Source organism: Labrus bergylta, chromosome 4, assembly GCF_963930695.1.
Source record: "Labrus bergylta chromosome 4, fLabBer1.1, whole genome shotgun sequence".
NCBI classification, from domain to species: domain Eukaryota; kingdom Metazoa; phylum Chordata; class Actinopteri; order Labriformes; family Labridae; genus Labrus; species Labrus bergylta.
Genome location: NC_089198.1, coordinates 31,852,049 through 31,869,400, shown reverse-complemented (window position 1 = coordinate 31,869,400; position 17,352 = coordinate 31,852,049). Strand labels below are relative to the sequence as shown.

Genomic DNA, 17,352 nt, shown 5'->3' with positions numbered 1-17,352 from the left:
CCACAGGCCAATCAAATGATAGCATAAATAAACAAGTATGTGACATGTGCTTGTAGAGGGGCCAATCAGATTCACTGGATCCAATTGATGATAATAAGCAATAGTGGTCTGGAGCAGATGGAGTACTCTGGGAAACATGACAAGGTATAAAAGTAAATTAATAACAATTGAATACACATTTCCTGTTTGAGTGACAAAAGCCAATCAAATAAGAGCACAAAGAGGAGTTAAAGGAACATAACCCAATCAGAAACAACAAAGTCACAGCACTTGAGTTTGTCTCTTTCAGACATATAACACCAGTCCTATAAATAAAACGGATGAAGACCCAAAAAGCTCCAGTCGAAAGGAAAATATTAATAAATCTAATAAACTAACCAGTATCTGCTCCCTCTCTGGATGAGTCAGCGGCAGATATTGTGATGCAGAGCAGGAATGTGTTTGTGTGTCGCAAAGTGGCTTCACTCTTCAGACTGATTACACAAAGAGTAGCAGCATGGCTTTGAAATGAGGGAGAAACAACACAGCAGGAACAAACCCCGCTACTGATAAATACAGTGCGGTGAGGCCAATCTCACAGAACGAGTAGCTGCAACAACAGCTGCTTCTCTTCAGAAATCTCACTGTAATGTGCCAAGTGTTTGTGTCTAAATGATAGAGGATGAGGAAGAGAGCAATCGCCGTGAGTTTGAAACAAGGTGCTGCTTAAAAAATGAGCATGAAGAGTGATTATCCAGCGTAAACAGAGGGGAGATAGATATCTTTAATGGTTTGTAAACCCTGTTTACCATCTGCCACCTACTGAATAACAGCCAGAGGAAGGTTAAAAGAGATCTATTATGCTGATCCATATTTAAATATTTACTGTACACATAATGTTACAATGCTGGATGTCCATACTAAACGTCGGCCATATTGTTTTAAACACAAGATACACAGTTGTTAGTGTGGTGGTGTAGTCACTGGGCGTGGTTTCCTGCTGCCCCCAACAAGATGTTACGAGAACTTTGTGAGACTTGGCCAGAACCCGAAGGATCAGAACAAAGCATGGAGCACAGTTGTAGCATGTTTACACCCCAGCAGCTCAGTCAAGGACACACCCACCTTGAAGCTCACTCAAATTTCCCTGCGACTGAAAACAGAGCTGGCCAATCAGAGGAAAGTGGGCACTTAAAGGGACAGCAGCTGAAATGAACTGTTTCAGGCAGAGGCTGAAAGTAGCGATTTAACTGAGGTCAGATAATAAGGTTAACCAAACCTAAACACAGACATGACCTATGCATAAGAAAATGTTTCTTTACACCTCATACGAATAAACAACGCGGAGGAGAACAGATCCAACAAAAATTAAAGATTCAGTTAAAACCAACATGTTATCATAAGATGATGTGATTGTGACTTGTTGAAAACGTTTAAAAACACTTTTTATATTTTGGACAAACATAATTTTTTTGCAGTTTTCTGTTTGAATGCTAAATATGAAGCTAGACTTAGCATTAGCATAAAATAACAGAAAAAGGCTTTATATGTGATTTTTTGATCCAGCAGATGTCACCCTTGAGCACCAGCATGAAACCAAAACAACTTGCGCTGCATTGTTGTGTTAGCATGCTAATGCTAGCGATCTTTATTATGCTGGTATCTTCACACTGCATGTAAATTTACGATGATGATGAGAAACTGTTTCTCATCATCATGAAGCGATGACTAAAGGACGATGCTACATGCTGACTTCATAGACTGACAAAGGTGAATGTAAGAATCCGTTAAATAAGGAGAGAGAGAGAGTATGGAGACAGGAAGACCGAAATAGAAACACAGATAGTTTCCATCGCCTTCATTAGTATGCAATGTTAATGACCTCCAAAAAACAATGTCTGCAGTCTGCAGAGGAGGTTTTACTGACTCATATGTGATGTCTCCAGGGTGCTGTGTGTGTTTACTTCCTGAATTTTGGTAAGGCAGTATAATGTTTCCTACTGATCTTAAATACTTCTCAAAATCGTATTTGTTCATTTCTGATGTGATAACTCCTCTTCTCTCCATCTCAATCCAGATCTCATGTTCTTTTATAAGACGTGCAGTCAAACAAACACTAACTTAAGATAGTGCTGCATCTGTTCAAATGTGGGGGTCATGTGGACTGACAAAAAAAAAAGAGTAAAATAAAACCTTTATTTATCTTGAAGCCTGATGTTAATCTAGGCTTCTGTGGAATACTGTATAAGAACAACCCTGCTGACTAGAGTCTCCTTATACAGTTAAATAAAACAGACAAAAGATGAGCGTCATTGACACACAGATCCCTGTTATGAAACATGTCTGTTACAGTGCTAAAACAAGAAAATCCCTCTGCAGCACTTAAGGAATCCCGACAGGTCGAGTTATTCACAGACCTTTGTCCATACTGACGGCTGTGTCTTACCTTTCCTCCACCCGGCTGGTACTTTATGTTGTCGATGGATCCTATCTTGGAGCGGACGTTCTTCAGGTCAGGTGTTGGGGCGTTGATGGGTCGGGGGGTTCGGGGAGCACGGGGCACTGGCGGCTTCTTCTCCATCGGGGTCTGCTTGGGCACAGGGGGTTTGGTGATGACCCTGCGGCGGTGAGCGGCGTCCCCGTTGGTTGAAGCAGCCTGAGAAGCAGGAGTGGTGGAGGAAACAGGGCGAGGACGAGCTACCCGAGAAAGTAATTTTTAAAAAAGGAAGAAAAAGATTTGTTTTGGTTTCGCTGCACTGTTTGAAATCTAAAAGCTCAAAAGTAAAGTGATGACAAAACAACATTGGCTTGGCTTACAAAGTGTGATGAACATTAAATAAATATATCAAGACATATTGGTTCCTGTGACATGTGACCATATTATAAAATATCTGTAAGAAGTAAACTACCTCTGTCTACTGAGGGGAAAGAAGAGGAGCATGAAGTATTCTATGAAATCAAAATGCACGCCCAATATATTTCTTCTCAAAACAGTTTTGTAATTAAGTTATTGACATGCTTGTTTGTGTTTATACAATTTTTAGTTTTTTAGTTATTACATCCTTTAAAAAGGTCTTAAATGCCATGATTGACAGCTGATGATGACAGCATGATTGACTACTTCCATAAACGTGAGTGCCGACTGCACAGTCGCTGGATCACAGGGGTATTTTGGCTTCACTTTAATACAATGTGAGAAGGTTGAGGGATGTTGTCCATATTTATATATAGTCTATGGTATAAACAGGTCTGGAAACAATATGCCGGTCAGGGATTATATGACCTACTCCTGCTGGTTCACTCCTAAGAGGAGGCCCTCCTACAGACAATGAAGTGGACATCTCATCTCTTGAGTTTTATAATAAACTGGACTCCTCACATCTCTTCCTTCACGACTCATCATCTATCTGGGGGTGGAACTGAACTCTTGTCAGCATGAGGTCTCGCAGTGGAGAGAGGAGGTGTTGACAGCTCTTCTTGGCAATCAGTCACATGACAAGGGCAAAATGCACTTGGCTGCATACAACACTTGGAGGGCATGTTTTCTCTGGAAAATTATCAGTGTAAAAATATTTGACGCAGACCTGAAGACTGGGCAGGTAATGGTTTCAAGTGGTGCAAAAATCATGGTGGTATTAGCTGCAGTCGTCATCTTTTGTGGACTTCAAAAAAAAGAAAAATCATGAAATATTAGGCCCCACAACCTGCTCTAGGGGTGCAGCGGGACACTATCATTCGAACACTGAAACCATGCCTACTCAATGGAAACAAGCCCCTCTCTCAACTTTCAAAATTTGCCACAACTTGACAATTATGGGTTCATCTGGATGCCTTATTTGTCCTGTCCAGCCCTACAGTACATGTTTGAGCATCCAGAGCCAGAATCAGATTCTGAACCTGAGGACACTGATCTCCTCAACCTCAGGGAATTTGAGTTAACAAACCGAGCCGTTCTTGACGTCATGTTGTCGTCCAGTAAAGAAGCACGCGGGAATGAAGGCATAGCTCGCTAGCAAAACTGCAGATTGCAATGCAGTAGTTCAGGAGAACTGAGGATGGTAAAGCTCTAAGTGCTTTTGTATCAACAATCGGGCGCCAGCAGCTCAGCATGTTCAAGTCCCAGTGCCGACCAAGCCTGGAAATTGGTCTGGTAGCTGCAGAGCTGCAAAAGCGTTCTAACGGTCTGAATCGATACTTCAGCTGAATATAGTTCTCAGTCTTTTCACATGTTTAAAGCAACTTTTATTCAATACATATATAATGTTCTCAAAGACAAATTTCAGATTTTGTCTTCTCAAGGCCTTTAAATTGTCTGCCCAGATGTGTTCCAAACAGCTTCTAAACCTGGGTATAGATGTCTGTCGATAACCTTCATTTTATATAAGAGCCATTAAAAATTACAACGACCCAATGTCGACACAATCTGTCAGTAAAGTTGTGTTTTTACTCACTGTCTTTCTTTCATCTTAGGTCCTTACCTGCAGTCTTGGGTTTCTTGGCCTCTCCTGTCTTACTCTCATTCTTCTCATTCTTATTTGCTGTAGGAAGGAAACAATGAGTTTAGAAACGCTTGATTGACACGTCAAATTTGGAATCCCTCATTTAAGTACAAGGGTTGACCATTTTAGTGTTAAATACAGTACAGGTCTAGTCTGGTACCACATGATTAGACTAAAGAACGCATGGTTGATGGGTGCCATACCTGAGCAAGAAACAAATTGTAATTGCTGTTTTAAAAAACATTAAAAAAAGGCTAAACAAACCAGTCAGTATGTCACATTGTGTAGCATGTATAGTAATGCTCTAACATTGCTTTTGTAAAATTAGCTAGCAGTCTAGTAAAACCAGTAATAACTGGATTTAAAATGACCCTCTATTTTCTTTAAATTCCTGTAACTACCATGACGAGCAAGAGAGACAGAGCAGCGGTGGTCAAGTGACAGAGATTAAGTAAAGTGAGAAAATGTGTCAAATGCTAATCAGGCAGTCCATGGGGTGCCAGCTAACCGCTTTGCTATCTGCGTCCCGCAACAGTAACATTACTGAATCCAGAAAAACTGCTGCCATCAGGTATACAGTCCCAAAAGTAATACAGTTCACTCATGTAATAAATGAAATATGAACCTTCCAGACCATCACTGTGAAGTAGCAGAATAAATAATATCCTCATAGGATGCTGAGCTGAAATGCACAAAAAGCATAAAGGCTGTTTGACTAACACCACTCAGACTGAGTCATAGCTCTGTCGCTTCGAGAGGTGAGATACTGTTTGTGATGCGCAGATTAAAAATACTCGACTGGTGCCTTCAAAAGCTTCCACCTAAATCTGATAAAGTGCAACATATGGCAGCGATTCAGTTAGCCTGATGCCTGCAGAGGTGCCAGACTACATGTGAGTCATTTTCTCTGGCTCCTGTAGCGAGTTCAGTTCCTGCTGTAGAGGTCATGTTGCTCTGGCGCTGTTGTGAACTAACTAAGGCTCAGTGGGGATACTGTACTGACAACGGTGTGGATATCACACAATTAGGGACAGAGGGCAGACGGCCACTGGAGGTTTAACAGAGAAGATTTTCTATTTAACAAGCTGTGTGTGTGTTTGTGTGTGTGTGTGTGTGTGTGTGTGTGTGTGTGTGTGTGTGTTTTTGTGTGTTTATCCAAGTACCTGCAGCTTTACTGGCAGCGTTTGCAGAGGAGCCATTCTTATTGGCCGTCGGGCGAGGTGTGGGCATGGCCTTTTGCACAGGTGGGCGTTTCTCAGCTGTGCCGTTTTCTGGAGTCTGAAAATCAGAGGAGAGATGAGATAGAAAGCTGTGGGTGTGTGTTTTGACAGGTTTTGAGTTTGTGAGTTCTTGTGTATGTAAACACATACTGTAAGTTTGCATGTACCGCTCCTGTGTGGATAAGAGCTTAGTTATCCTGTTTTCTATGTTATGAGGTGCCAATGACATAAACCAAGACGTAGGGAGAGAATGAAAGCAATGCAAAGAAAGAAGGGGCAGACTTGTGAAAATAGGGAGGCAAGGAATGATGGAAGGAGGACTTAGGAAAGTCACTGCGGTAAATACAAACATCCAGGTTATACAAAGGTCTTTTTCTGTTAGTTTGCTAAAAACATGAGTCAATACATCCAATGCTCTGACATAAAAAAAACCCTGATTTCTTTGCTGTTGAAAGCTTGTCTATTCATTTCATGCATCGATTAGTAGCAAGAATTGGCAGAGAGAGGTAGTTTGATGCAATTAACAATGACAACAAAGGCCTGTGCTCCTCTCGTCAATCTGTCTTTTACACTTGTCCTCCACCTGTAGTCAGACTTCTTCTTGTTTCTCCAAAGTCAAAACTGAAGTTTCATTACTTGGCAAGTTCATAGAGCGCCACAGGAATGAGTCCTAAAACCCGGGAGTAAGTTAGCATTTGAGCGCCATGGGGACTATTGTCTAAAAGTCAATGGGAATTATGAATGGGTTTGTGTTTAGGTCTGTGGTTAACACAAGCTTAAGAGATGTTGGTGTTTTGTTAGACGACATAACCTACATTAGGTAATACCCCTACTTGTGAATTTTGAAGTTTTTACGCATCCGGTTGCTAACAAGTGGATAAATGAGACTACAGGGTTGTCTGGGACATTAAACGTCATCACGCCGGACACAGAGGCCGGGAACTCTCTCACTAGTCTGTGATCTCCTGTACGTTTAATCTTTGGGTTAAGGTGAATATTATGTTAATAAACAATTTATTAAACTACACAGATTAGTTTATCAGAGATCGTCTGAAGCATAACGCTAGTGATGTCACAATCATCCGACCGTGGTGTAGTTAGCTTGTAGCGTAACGTTAGCTTTTTACTTCTGTCGGCCGCATTAACGCTTCAAACATCATAAAAATGGTGTTCATCTCTGAAGATTATCCTGATGAACAAAACGCCTACTCATCAGAAACGTGTGTTTGCCAGAGATTATTTTCTGCAATGATCCAAAATCAATGCAAAAATCCCATGGGAGAATTCTCGTTAGACCCCATGGCGATGCCACTTCCGGGTTGGACTACAAAAATATGTCATATGGTTTGTTCTCTATTGAGAGGAACCTGAAGTCATGCCATATGCTCCAGTCAGGTCAGCCAGGCTCTGGTGGTTCAGTATAACTGTTCAAGATTAGCCAAAACCTTTGCAGAATCACAAGCAATCATTGCAAATGTAGTGTATTTCATATTAGTTTGACTTTCTTTGACGTCATGCAACTTGAAGCAACTCATGTGTCTTTAACTCACCTTAGCAGCCTTGGCAGAGCCAGTTGGTGGCCGCTTGGCAGCGGTGGGTGTGGTCGCCTTGGGGGCAGGACTTTTTTTATTGGCTGGGGCTGTGGAGGGGGAGGGGTGTTTGGCTGAAGTGGCCACGCCATTGGTGGAGAGGGTGGATGGGCGGGAACTGGCTGAGTTTGGTTTCGATGAAACCATCTCAGGCTGGTGATGATGGAATTAAAAATAAGTGTAAAAGGAGTAGAGGGAAGGGAAGGGGGACAGATAGACAGGAGAGGGAAAAGCAGACATGAAACCACTGATTGCAATGACAGTGTGGTATGGCAGCACAGCCATTCAACAATCTGACATCAATTCTGAAATCTGAGAATCAGAATTTTTAGCCTCTTTGACAGACCATGAGCTGTCAATCATAAAGTATAAAGTTTGAAATCTGATGAAATGAGTAGCAGTCCAAACTAAAGGCATGATATGGAGATCATGTCTCAGTTTATGTGAATGAACGAATACGTCTAATACCAGAGGACTGGCACTCAGCAAACAGACAATACACCTACGGGGGTACAATAATTACCATAATATTCTCTACAGATACTCAGGGGCGTGTCCAGAGGGGTGGCATGGACCCTCCTTGAAATGTGATTGGCCACCCCAGGTGCCACACCTAAATCCAACTATTCTGGATGTTTTCATAGGCTTGTGGTGATTTTCTTTATGTGTAGTTTAATGTAGTACATTTTTTAGTTAGTACTGTCAGTTGTAAATAAATACAAACAAAAACATTGTCTAACTTTCAATAGACTTACTTGCCAATAAATTTATTTTTACAAGTTATACAGCTCACAAGTGTTTGCATGTAATTTCTGGGTACATAAATTGTGGCTTTGCATTAACATCTTTGTTTTTGAGTCCCTAAAGAAATCAAGCTAAGAAGATGTAGGCCTATATTTTTCTAATCGTTTTACTTATAAGTACATATTATAAGTAGGGATAGAAAGGGTAAAAATAATAATATCATATACGTGTGGGTGCCCACAAACTTCATGCCACCCCTGCCTAAGTTGGTGCCCCAGGTGGGTCACCCCAGTCAAAAAACGTCTAGACACGCCCCTGCACATACTTAAGTCCACATGACAGATCCTCTGTGCACCCTTGTTAAACCCTTGACTTGTTTTTGTTTTCCTTCAACCTGAAGTTTCATTAATTTCTCTTTGTAGACTATTCCACTGTTTGCACACAGATAACTACTTTAAATACTCAGACAGACAAACTCAGACACTCACATAATACACACATAAACAAATCACACAATCTCCAGCCACCAACACTTATTTCAAGGCCCTCTCCCGTTTTTCTATTTCTCACGATAACTCCTTTGATTTCCAACTACAACTTCATTACAACAATCCTCAACAATCCTCATACATGGAACCATATGTATTGTTTTCTTGTCTGAAAATACCAACGTTGCCAGTTAGTCTATGTATCATGATATACACACACCACAGCCACTTGGTCCCCCACAACACGATTCAAGATGAAAGATGGATGAAGGACAGGACTTATATATATATATATACTTATGAAAATATATATGCCTGCAAATTTAAGTAGAGCTGGACTGAACAATTTCAGTTTATAACCAGAGGTCACTTGGATAGTAGCCATGCATTTTTGCAAAGTGTGCAGGGTGGATTTTAATATATAGAGCACGGTGGAAGAAATGATGTGACCCAGCTTAGAAGGGCTCAACGACCATACTCACCTTCAGAACTAAAGGACAGACGGAGGCAGAGAACGTCTTACAGGCAGAACGTCTTGCACCCCTTCAACCCCCACCCCTCAAGTATTGTGACACTTAAATGTTGGCAGGTATGCATTCACACAAAACGAGTCTGCAGACGTAGAAGGCTGATGTTGTTGTGCCATCGCTGCAAGATTCAGCCTGAGCATCTTTGAGTTTGTGTTTGTGTAGGTGGGATTTGTGAGTCTAGCTCAAGGACACTTCAGCAAGCTGTTGCTGAACACACAGGATGTGGTAGAGGTCAGAGCTCTGACCTTTACGTGACTGGGCTGTTTCTGTAACCACTGGACACTGACGCTTAAAGTGTGTGGATTGTGTGGATAGTTGTATTCTGTGTGTGTGTGTGTGTGTGTGTGTGTGTGTGTGTGTGTGTGTGTGTGTGTGTGTGTGTGTGTGTGTGTGTGTATGTTTGGCATGTGCGTGACCCACCTTGCTCTTGCTGTCAGGGCTCGGCAGGGTCTTGCCACTGTTTCCTGTCGGGGACTTGGCCGTCCCTTTACCTCCCTTCTCCTCCTTCTTCTCGGCCGGCTTCTTCTCCTCTTCCTTCTTCTCGTCTTTGTTGGTCTTCTCCGGCTTGTCCACTTTCTCCGCCTTCTCGTTGGCCTTGTTGTTCTTCTCCGCATTCATCTTGTCCATTTTGTCATCATCCTTGACGATCTTCTGATTTTTGTCGGCTGCGTTGTCCTTCTTCTGCTGCTCGTCTTTCTCTTTTTTGTCAAAAGCGTCGGTCTTGCTGGACATGAAGTCCGCCTTCTCTTGTTTGTCCTTGTTGTCAGATTTCACTGTGAGAGAAAAACAAAACAGTTTTAAATGTGTGTGTCAGGTTAGACTTACAAGAAACACTCGACCAGAGCAGCAGCAGCACATGCATGTGGATGTCAACCTGCAAGGAGGGCTGAAGGCTGCCGGTGCTAACTTTGCTAATGTTAGCCTGCAGCTGCTGCAATCCTGTGTTTTCTTAACTTCAAACTTGTAACCAGGTCTGAATTTAAATTTATGTTTAATTAACGGGAAAATGAGTGGATAGCATCCTCCATCTACTCTGAAGTTTTTTTTAATCTTTTCTGCATAATAACGATGCACTTAATTATAATGACCCTTGTTCTAAGGGACATAATTATTATGTCAAATTGCCATTAGAGGTCCTTGTCACATTAACTAATAAAAGGTCGTTTAAGGGGTTTGAATTCCATTTTAGGATTTTAAACCAACACTGCAACCCGAGCATGGAAAGTAACTTACAACACAACTTCCTGACAAACATTGAAGCACAAACTTGCACAGAGTCAAATATTTCCTCTTGCAACTGCACTAGTTTTGTCATTGATTAGAATGTGCTTTTAGATGATTTTATGTGGGTTGCGTCAGCAGATCATTCCGGGTCTGTTTGGTAAACAGAACAAGCCCTTTGATTTGATTGCTGTGCATTATGAAAGAGCCCTCTGTGGTGATGCTGTATCCTTTAAATCTTTGTCATTGAGGTCATATCTAACCAAAAAGAGGGAGCTGAACAGACTGTTTTGTAAAATCATACAGTGACATCACTCATTGGTTTCTGAAATAGACTTGTTGGTGGTCGCCATATTGAAAATGCGGTCTCAATGTAACTTTTAGTCATCCTAGTAACAGGCAAAGCGTTTTAGCTGAGGCGGGCCTTAAGCCTCCTGGTGGAAGCTAACTGCCCTGTTTGTATTTTGAAAAACCAGGCTGTAAACATGTTTACTTGTGTCTGCTGTAAAACAGGGTTTTGAATGGGTGTGTATGTGACTTCCTTTTTGCAGCCAGCCTCAAGGACACTCAAGGGACTGCAGCTTTTCCACTTTGGTATTAGCTTAATTGTTCCTCAGAGGTTGCAACTTGTTCCCCTCACAACAAATCATTAAATAATTGTTCCAACTCCTCTTGCTGATGGTGTGGGTCCTTTGTTTATGAAGGTTTCACTCAGGATTACATTGTTGATCAGAGGTGAAATACTCTCTTCCCCATAACCAATGGCATGTTGTCCATTAGACTAAACTAAACGACCCCCCCATTTTAAAACCCTTATCACTGCAGTGAGGCACGATATCTATGTGAACATTTTCATGTGTCCTTGTTTTAGTGTTTATATGATCAAACTATTATCGGACAGCATGAAGTCAGAGAAGGTCAAACATATATATCTCCTTAGACTTCAGGGTTCTGTCTTAGTCTTTATGTCTAATTAGATTTTTATTTAAATTTTGTGAATTTAAAAAAGGATTTGTCCTTTTCGTGTTCTCCATCTGTGTGCCAGGATTATGAAAACACCATTCGGGGACATCCATCCATCCATCCTCCTCCTCCTCAGAAGAAAAAGCATTAGGTCAAACTGAGCAGCAGCACCAGGACTGCCAACAGCTGATTCATGGGATGAGCAAAGAGAAGGAGAGAAGGAAACGAAAGAGGGAAACATGACAGGAGGATGTGAGCAGAGCGGAGGAAAACAGAAGCAGAGAGGGTTCAGAGCCGGTAGACTGACGGATGAGGAGGGGCAGAACAAGACAGGGGCTCTTTGTTGCCACCAAGACAACTCTTACATAAGAATGACCGCAGACTGGCTGCACCCTGATGTCCCCCTCATTTCCCTCTCCTCTGATGTTTGCTGATAACTGCTCTTGCTCCACTTAAACGATGCCAATTGTCTTCTGTTGTGTTGTGTGTCGTCAGGCAGATGACATGAACCAGGTCCCTCTTGAACAGGCGCCGCCAACTAACAAGATACATTTTTGTGGTTTTTCTCTGACATGTTATTTCAATTGAGCTCATCCTGGAGCCCAAATGAGACACAGGCTATGATTACGAGCAGAGAATCCTCACGAGTGCACCTGAAGGCTAAAATGCAAAGAAAGGCTGCATACAGAATTACTCATTAAGGGTATTGATAGCCTCCTGCACTGCCTGTTGTGTTTTATCAGGCTGTGAGGGAGTCAGCTCCTGCCCTGCAATGTGAAGCTGATGTTCATACACACTCATCGCTCTCTGCAGCTGCACAGCCACTAACTTGACTTATTTAATTTTAATGTCCCTTTTTCAAAGATTCTTGCAGGGTTTTGGTCACGACTCATTTTGGTGTCTGACAGAGAAATACGAGTTAATGTTATTAATTGTTTTCCGCAGCAGCAGTGTTGGGCTGGTTACTGAAGAAAATGAATATATTACTCATTACTCGTTACTCTTTTTAAAAGTAATATAATTACTTCACTTATTACTCCCTGCCAGCAGTAATATGTTACACTACTCGTTATATTACTTTTCGTTTCATTAGTTCTTTTTCGCTTGTAGCTGTAGCTGAAGATTAAAATCCAGTCTTGGTTGTTTAGATTGTAGGGCTACAGCTATCCTCCGCGGACGCAGAGGGCTCGTTGGTATTTTACATCCATTACAGTTCACTGACTTTCTGCTTACTTCAACTTTAAAGGTATTTGACGATATGTAACTTTCATTGCACTGAAGCTACAGACCTATCACAGATCAGTGGGTGTGACCTCACTCGCAGAATCTAAAAGACAAGTCCGCCATATCGCTTGGTCGCTATGCTAACAGGCTCTTGGGAGAACGATAAGAATAACACAAGTATAATAAAAGTATGTTTCAACTTCACTGATATGGATGAAGGGGATTTTGAAAGTCTTGTGCTCGAATCAGTCAACAACCTGTCGGCGGTGCTGTGCATTCTGGGATTTGGTGTCTTTCATTCACATGAGCCAAAAAGACACGTTCTGCCTTTTCTTCGGTCAAGAAGGCATCAACTTCAAAATTTATTTCACATTTCTACTACATATATGACCCAATGTCAATACAGATTCATGTTTCAACTGGGGAAGTATCCCTTTAAGTCAAGACATGCCAATAGTTTCTTATCATCTAAAGAGTCTGTAACACTACAGTTGGGTTGTTAAGTGAAGTCACTCTGTTAGCTAAAGAGCAGGAGTAACTGAAACTGCTGTTGGGGGGAGGTGTCAGACAGATTTGTCAGATTTGGGACACAAAAGTGGGTCGCCGATGCCGAGCTGTTTTCAGTGGGTCAAAAAATTTGGCCTGGAAAAATAGCAAAAAGTCTATACTGAGTATGTTTTGTTCAATCTCTTTGTTTTGTTAAAAAGTCTTAGGTACAAACTGCAAAAAAAATTATTAAATAATTTTGCTTGGATGAAGTGTTTCAAAATGTGGGTCGAAATTTCTCATTAAGGACGACGTGGTGGGTCATGATGCAAGGCTAGTTGAGAACCACCGGTCTACTGCAGACAATGTATTTTTAGTTAGTAAGTTAAAATCCATTATTTTACATTTTCTAAAAAAGTAAAATATCTGAAAGACGCTATACCAATAAAAGGAACATATTTATGGCTTTGACTCTTATTGCAGTTTTATAAAAAAAAAAGAGAGGAAGCTTTATTTCTTATGCTCCAGTATTCTTCATCACTGTATCACCACAATGCAACACCAGCAATGTGACTCATCTAACATGAAACTGCTGGCTGAGAACACACTGGATCCATCTAATACCACGCTACAATACACAGCCACTGGCAACCAGCTGTGTGTGTGTGTGTGTGTGTGTGTGTGTGTGTGTGTGTGTGTGTGTGTGTGTGTGTGTGTGTGTGTGTGTGTGTGTGTGTGTGCTGGTTTGTGAGAGCGACAGGGAAAGAAAAACAGAGTCCGTTGACTGCCACATAATTCAGAGCATGACTAACATACACAGACATTGAACTGGTGTGAAGATATTTTACTGCAGGGCTAGTGGCACACACACACACACACACACACACACACACACACACACACACACACACACACACACACACACACACACACACACACACACACACACACACACACATGAACTCAAATGGATTATTGACTGCCATAGCTCCTGCTTCCTAGCATGATAGCTATCAAACCAGCCCTCGGACAGACAGGACAATCGATAGACACAGAAGTAGTCCATGTGACTTTGCGCTCCTAAACAGGGCACACAAACTGATTTTATGCTCAGTGACATTGACACAGTGTATGAGACACGAGCTAAAAGCCATCGCTACAGTGCAAAACATGGCAACATTTATAACGACAAACTGTATGAATATTGCACTTTTGTCTAATGTAAAGCACTCACATTAAAAAAAAAAACAATTCCTCAGCACGTTTTAGAATAAAACGATGAAGATCCATTCAGTGTATTTACACTTTAAAATGTTCTCACTTCCAGCCCGTTACATAAAGCAGCTTAGGAAGCCGTCCCACACTTCACAATCCGAGGATGTAGAGATCTCTATAGTGTCAGTTTTACACTTGCAGAGAGGGTTTGGTTTTCAAGAAGTTCTTACGTAATTAAAGTAATAATCTTATGGTGTTATGTAACAAAGTCACACTTTAGGATTTTAGTAGAAGACGTTTATGAAGGCTGCTCTCATTCCTCCTTGTTCTTCAGTCCTTATCCTCTGACCAGAAATGAAAGAGATTTGTTCCCCCTGGAAATGCACCTGGTGCTCCTATCCCATGTCCACAAAGCACCCTGTCGCCTGTTTCAGCACTATATAACTTTGGCAGCTGGCTCTGGTGAGAAGTGTGTACTGCTTTATGTCACTAGTTTACACAGCAACCCTCTGTACTGTTTGATACAAACGCTGAGGCTAAGAGACGGAAGAGGACGATGACAGATGAAGCTATGAAGAGAAAAAGAGAGCGAGTCAGTTTGTTTACATGCACAGTTAAGTTTGTCCCAGTACACAAGCATCAAGCGAGAATCGATTTAGTGGTGGAAGTATGTCTGACTTCCATATGGTAGGTGGCGATATGCCCATTTTCAGGTAGTTACTATTGGACCTGGTTGAACCAATTATCAAATGGCAAATTGCTGGCTGAATGTTGAACAGTGAAATGAAGGGAACTTTACAGCTCCGATTATTTTAAACTTGATCTAGTCTTCACTTTTGGTTTAAATACGATGCATGCTAACCCTGTAGCTTGCTACCTGCTATGCTGTATGCAAATCAGGCGCAGGGAGAATGTGCAGAACCCCCAGTCCACTTTGGGTCTGATTTAAGGTTCAACATACGAGAGTTAGTCGTTCTCCAACCGCATAATGAGTGTTAGTCCGACTTTGAGGGCGCGGTCACACTGGCCATCCGAACCGTGCCGTACTCAAGAACGATTGGCCCCCCGCTGCGCCATTCCCACGCTGGCCAGCACGGCCCGCGGTCACACTACGCAGGACTATCCGTGCCTGAGCACGATTACCTCTTGTACATACCGTCGTAAAACAACACATGCACGCTTTATGTTATTATGAAGCGTGCTCAGGTGACAAACAGGCGGACGAGAGAGAGAGAGAGAGAGAGAGAGAGAGAAAAAAAAGGGACGTGCAGTCGAGTCCGCAACTGCACATCGGAGAACAACATGACAGGTTCCCTTGTGTCTTATATTGTGTCATGTTAGTCAGATACAGACAGAACACTGGATTTTTCCATAATGAAGGCTGTCAGCGTTGTTTACCCGCGTGCTTGTGCTCATACATGAAGTGTACCGTGCTGAAGCACACCTCTCCGAAGCGTGCCTGAGCACAGCATGGAGCGGTCACACTGGCCAAACGAACTGGACTTTAGGGTTGAAGCGTCCTTGGGCACAGTACGGATGGCCAGTGTGACCGTGCCCTGAGAAATTCCATTTAGTACCGTTTCAGCCATACTAAGATCTTTAGATGTATTTTAAAAGTACAGTTTTAGCCGGACTTTTTTCTAACACCATGCAAGCGTACTGAATAACCGAGCAAGAAGCTGGACTTCAGTAAATATTGGACAGGCTTTTTCACGTTGGAGAGACCTACATGAAGGCACTAAGAGACCGTCAGGGGTCACAAAGCGCACCAAATCAAATACCTCTGTTATGTTGCTTTGAGCAGCACATTTCTTGACTTATTTAATTTTAATGTTTTTATGTTTTTAACAAGCAGGTTGTTGTTTTCTATTATTTCTTTTTTTTTTCAGGATTTCTGTCCTCTTACCCTCTCTGCATGATTCAAAGACAGGGGTCCAACATAAAGACATGTGTCCGATCATGCCTGCCCAGTGGTTTAAATTTCTGTCTATGTATTAACACGGTTTGAATTCTCTGTTTTCTGTTCGAGCTGTGAGACTCACACTTGCCTTCCCCTCCTTTTACAGCTGTGTACTTCGTCGTGCATGTGTGTGTACTTTTGTGCAGCTGGGTTCTATTTCTGTGCAAAATTTTAAAAAAAAACAACACCTGAAGAAGCCGACTCGCTCTCTACTGTCAGTGTGTCTGTGGGGGCGTGTACCTTTAAAATCTGGAGGATTCACGTCAGTTAAAGCTCTTCACCTACACACACACACACACACACACACACACACACACACACACACACACACACACACACACACACACACACACACACACACACACACACACACACACACACACACACACACACACGATGCTTGAAATAGATGCTCTATATTTGAATGAGTACAGTCAGAGTCAATGTCTAATCAATGCCGAGCTTTTCTCTGTCTAACTGCAGTCTGAAAAGTGAACACACTGCTGGATGAACTCATAACTTATTTGGGCAAACAACGTTTAATGTGAAGAGAATATATTAAAACACAGGGGAAAGGCATAAACACATTATAAGATGAATTCTCTTTGAACAACTTTGTTTAATTTAGTGGTATATAATAAGTCTGTAATCCAAATCCTTTATTTTGAATTCTAAGCCCTAGGTTTGTCATTTAATAATCCCCTGCAGGCTCTCTTGTACTATTCATTGTTTTCTATTTCTGAGAAATCAACATCGACCTCATCGAGCAAGAATGTCATCCCAATTTGTCCGTCAAATCATCAAATGCCCATTTCAAAGAATGCAATGAAGATGCAGAGAAGAGATATCAGTTCCGAGAAATGTTCTTGAAAAATAAATGCCATCCAGTGATGAAACCAGGAAAAACCTAATTAAAGACCCTATTAGAGGAGGAGAGAACGATTAAAAGAGCATTAACCTTGGAGCTGATTGAAATGAAGACTAGCCTCATTTTTGAACTTCTAAGAGTCAATCAAGCACATAACTCATCATATCCAAACCAGTAAATGGTAGTGTTGTAGTCAAGACCAGACTAACTGAGACCAAGACATACCTGAGACCAGAGTGCTCCAAGACCCAGACAAGACCAAGACATTCAGGGACTGAGACCGAGTCAAGACCAAGACCATGAATATTAATGCAAAACCATCATCTTGTGTTTAGCAGGCATGTCACACTGGGAAGCTTGCGGCCG

The 17,352-nt window shown here is 41.8% G+C and overlaps 1 protein-coding gene across 8 annotated transcripts in view; it reads right to left on the bottom strand.

The window, feature by feature from the left end:
- map4l (microtubule associated protein 4 like) overlaps nt 1–17,352 on the bottom strand; it is a 103,121-nt gene that overhangs the window by 18,049 nt on the left and 67,720 nt on the right. For 7 of the 8 annotated variants that reach the window (XM_065954368.1, XM_065954370.1, XM_065954369.1 and 4 more), the window contains 5 exons: nt 9,470–9,822; nt 7,249–7,440; nt 5,642–5,756; nt 4,458–4,517; nt 2,426–2,676 (listed from right to left, as the gene is read on the bottom strand). In XM_065954368.1, the coding sequence (XP_065810440.1) occupies nt 2,426–2,676; nt 4,458–4,517; nt 5,642–5,756; nt 7,249–7,440; nt 9,470–9,822 (971 nt within the window). The remainder of the gene's footprint in view (nt 1–2,425; nt 2,677–4,457; nt 4,518–5,641; nt 5,757–7,248; nt 7,441–9,469; nt 9,823–17,352) is intronic. The other variant, XM_065954371.1, reaches the window with a different exon arrangement.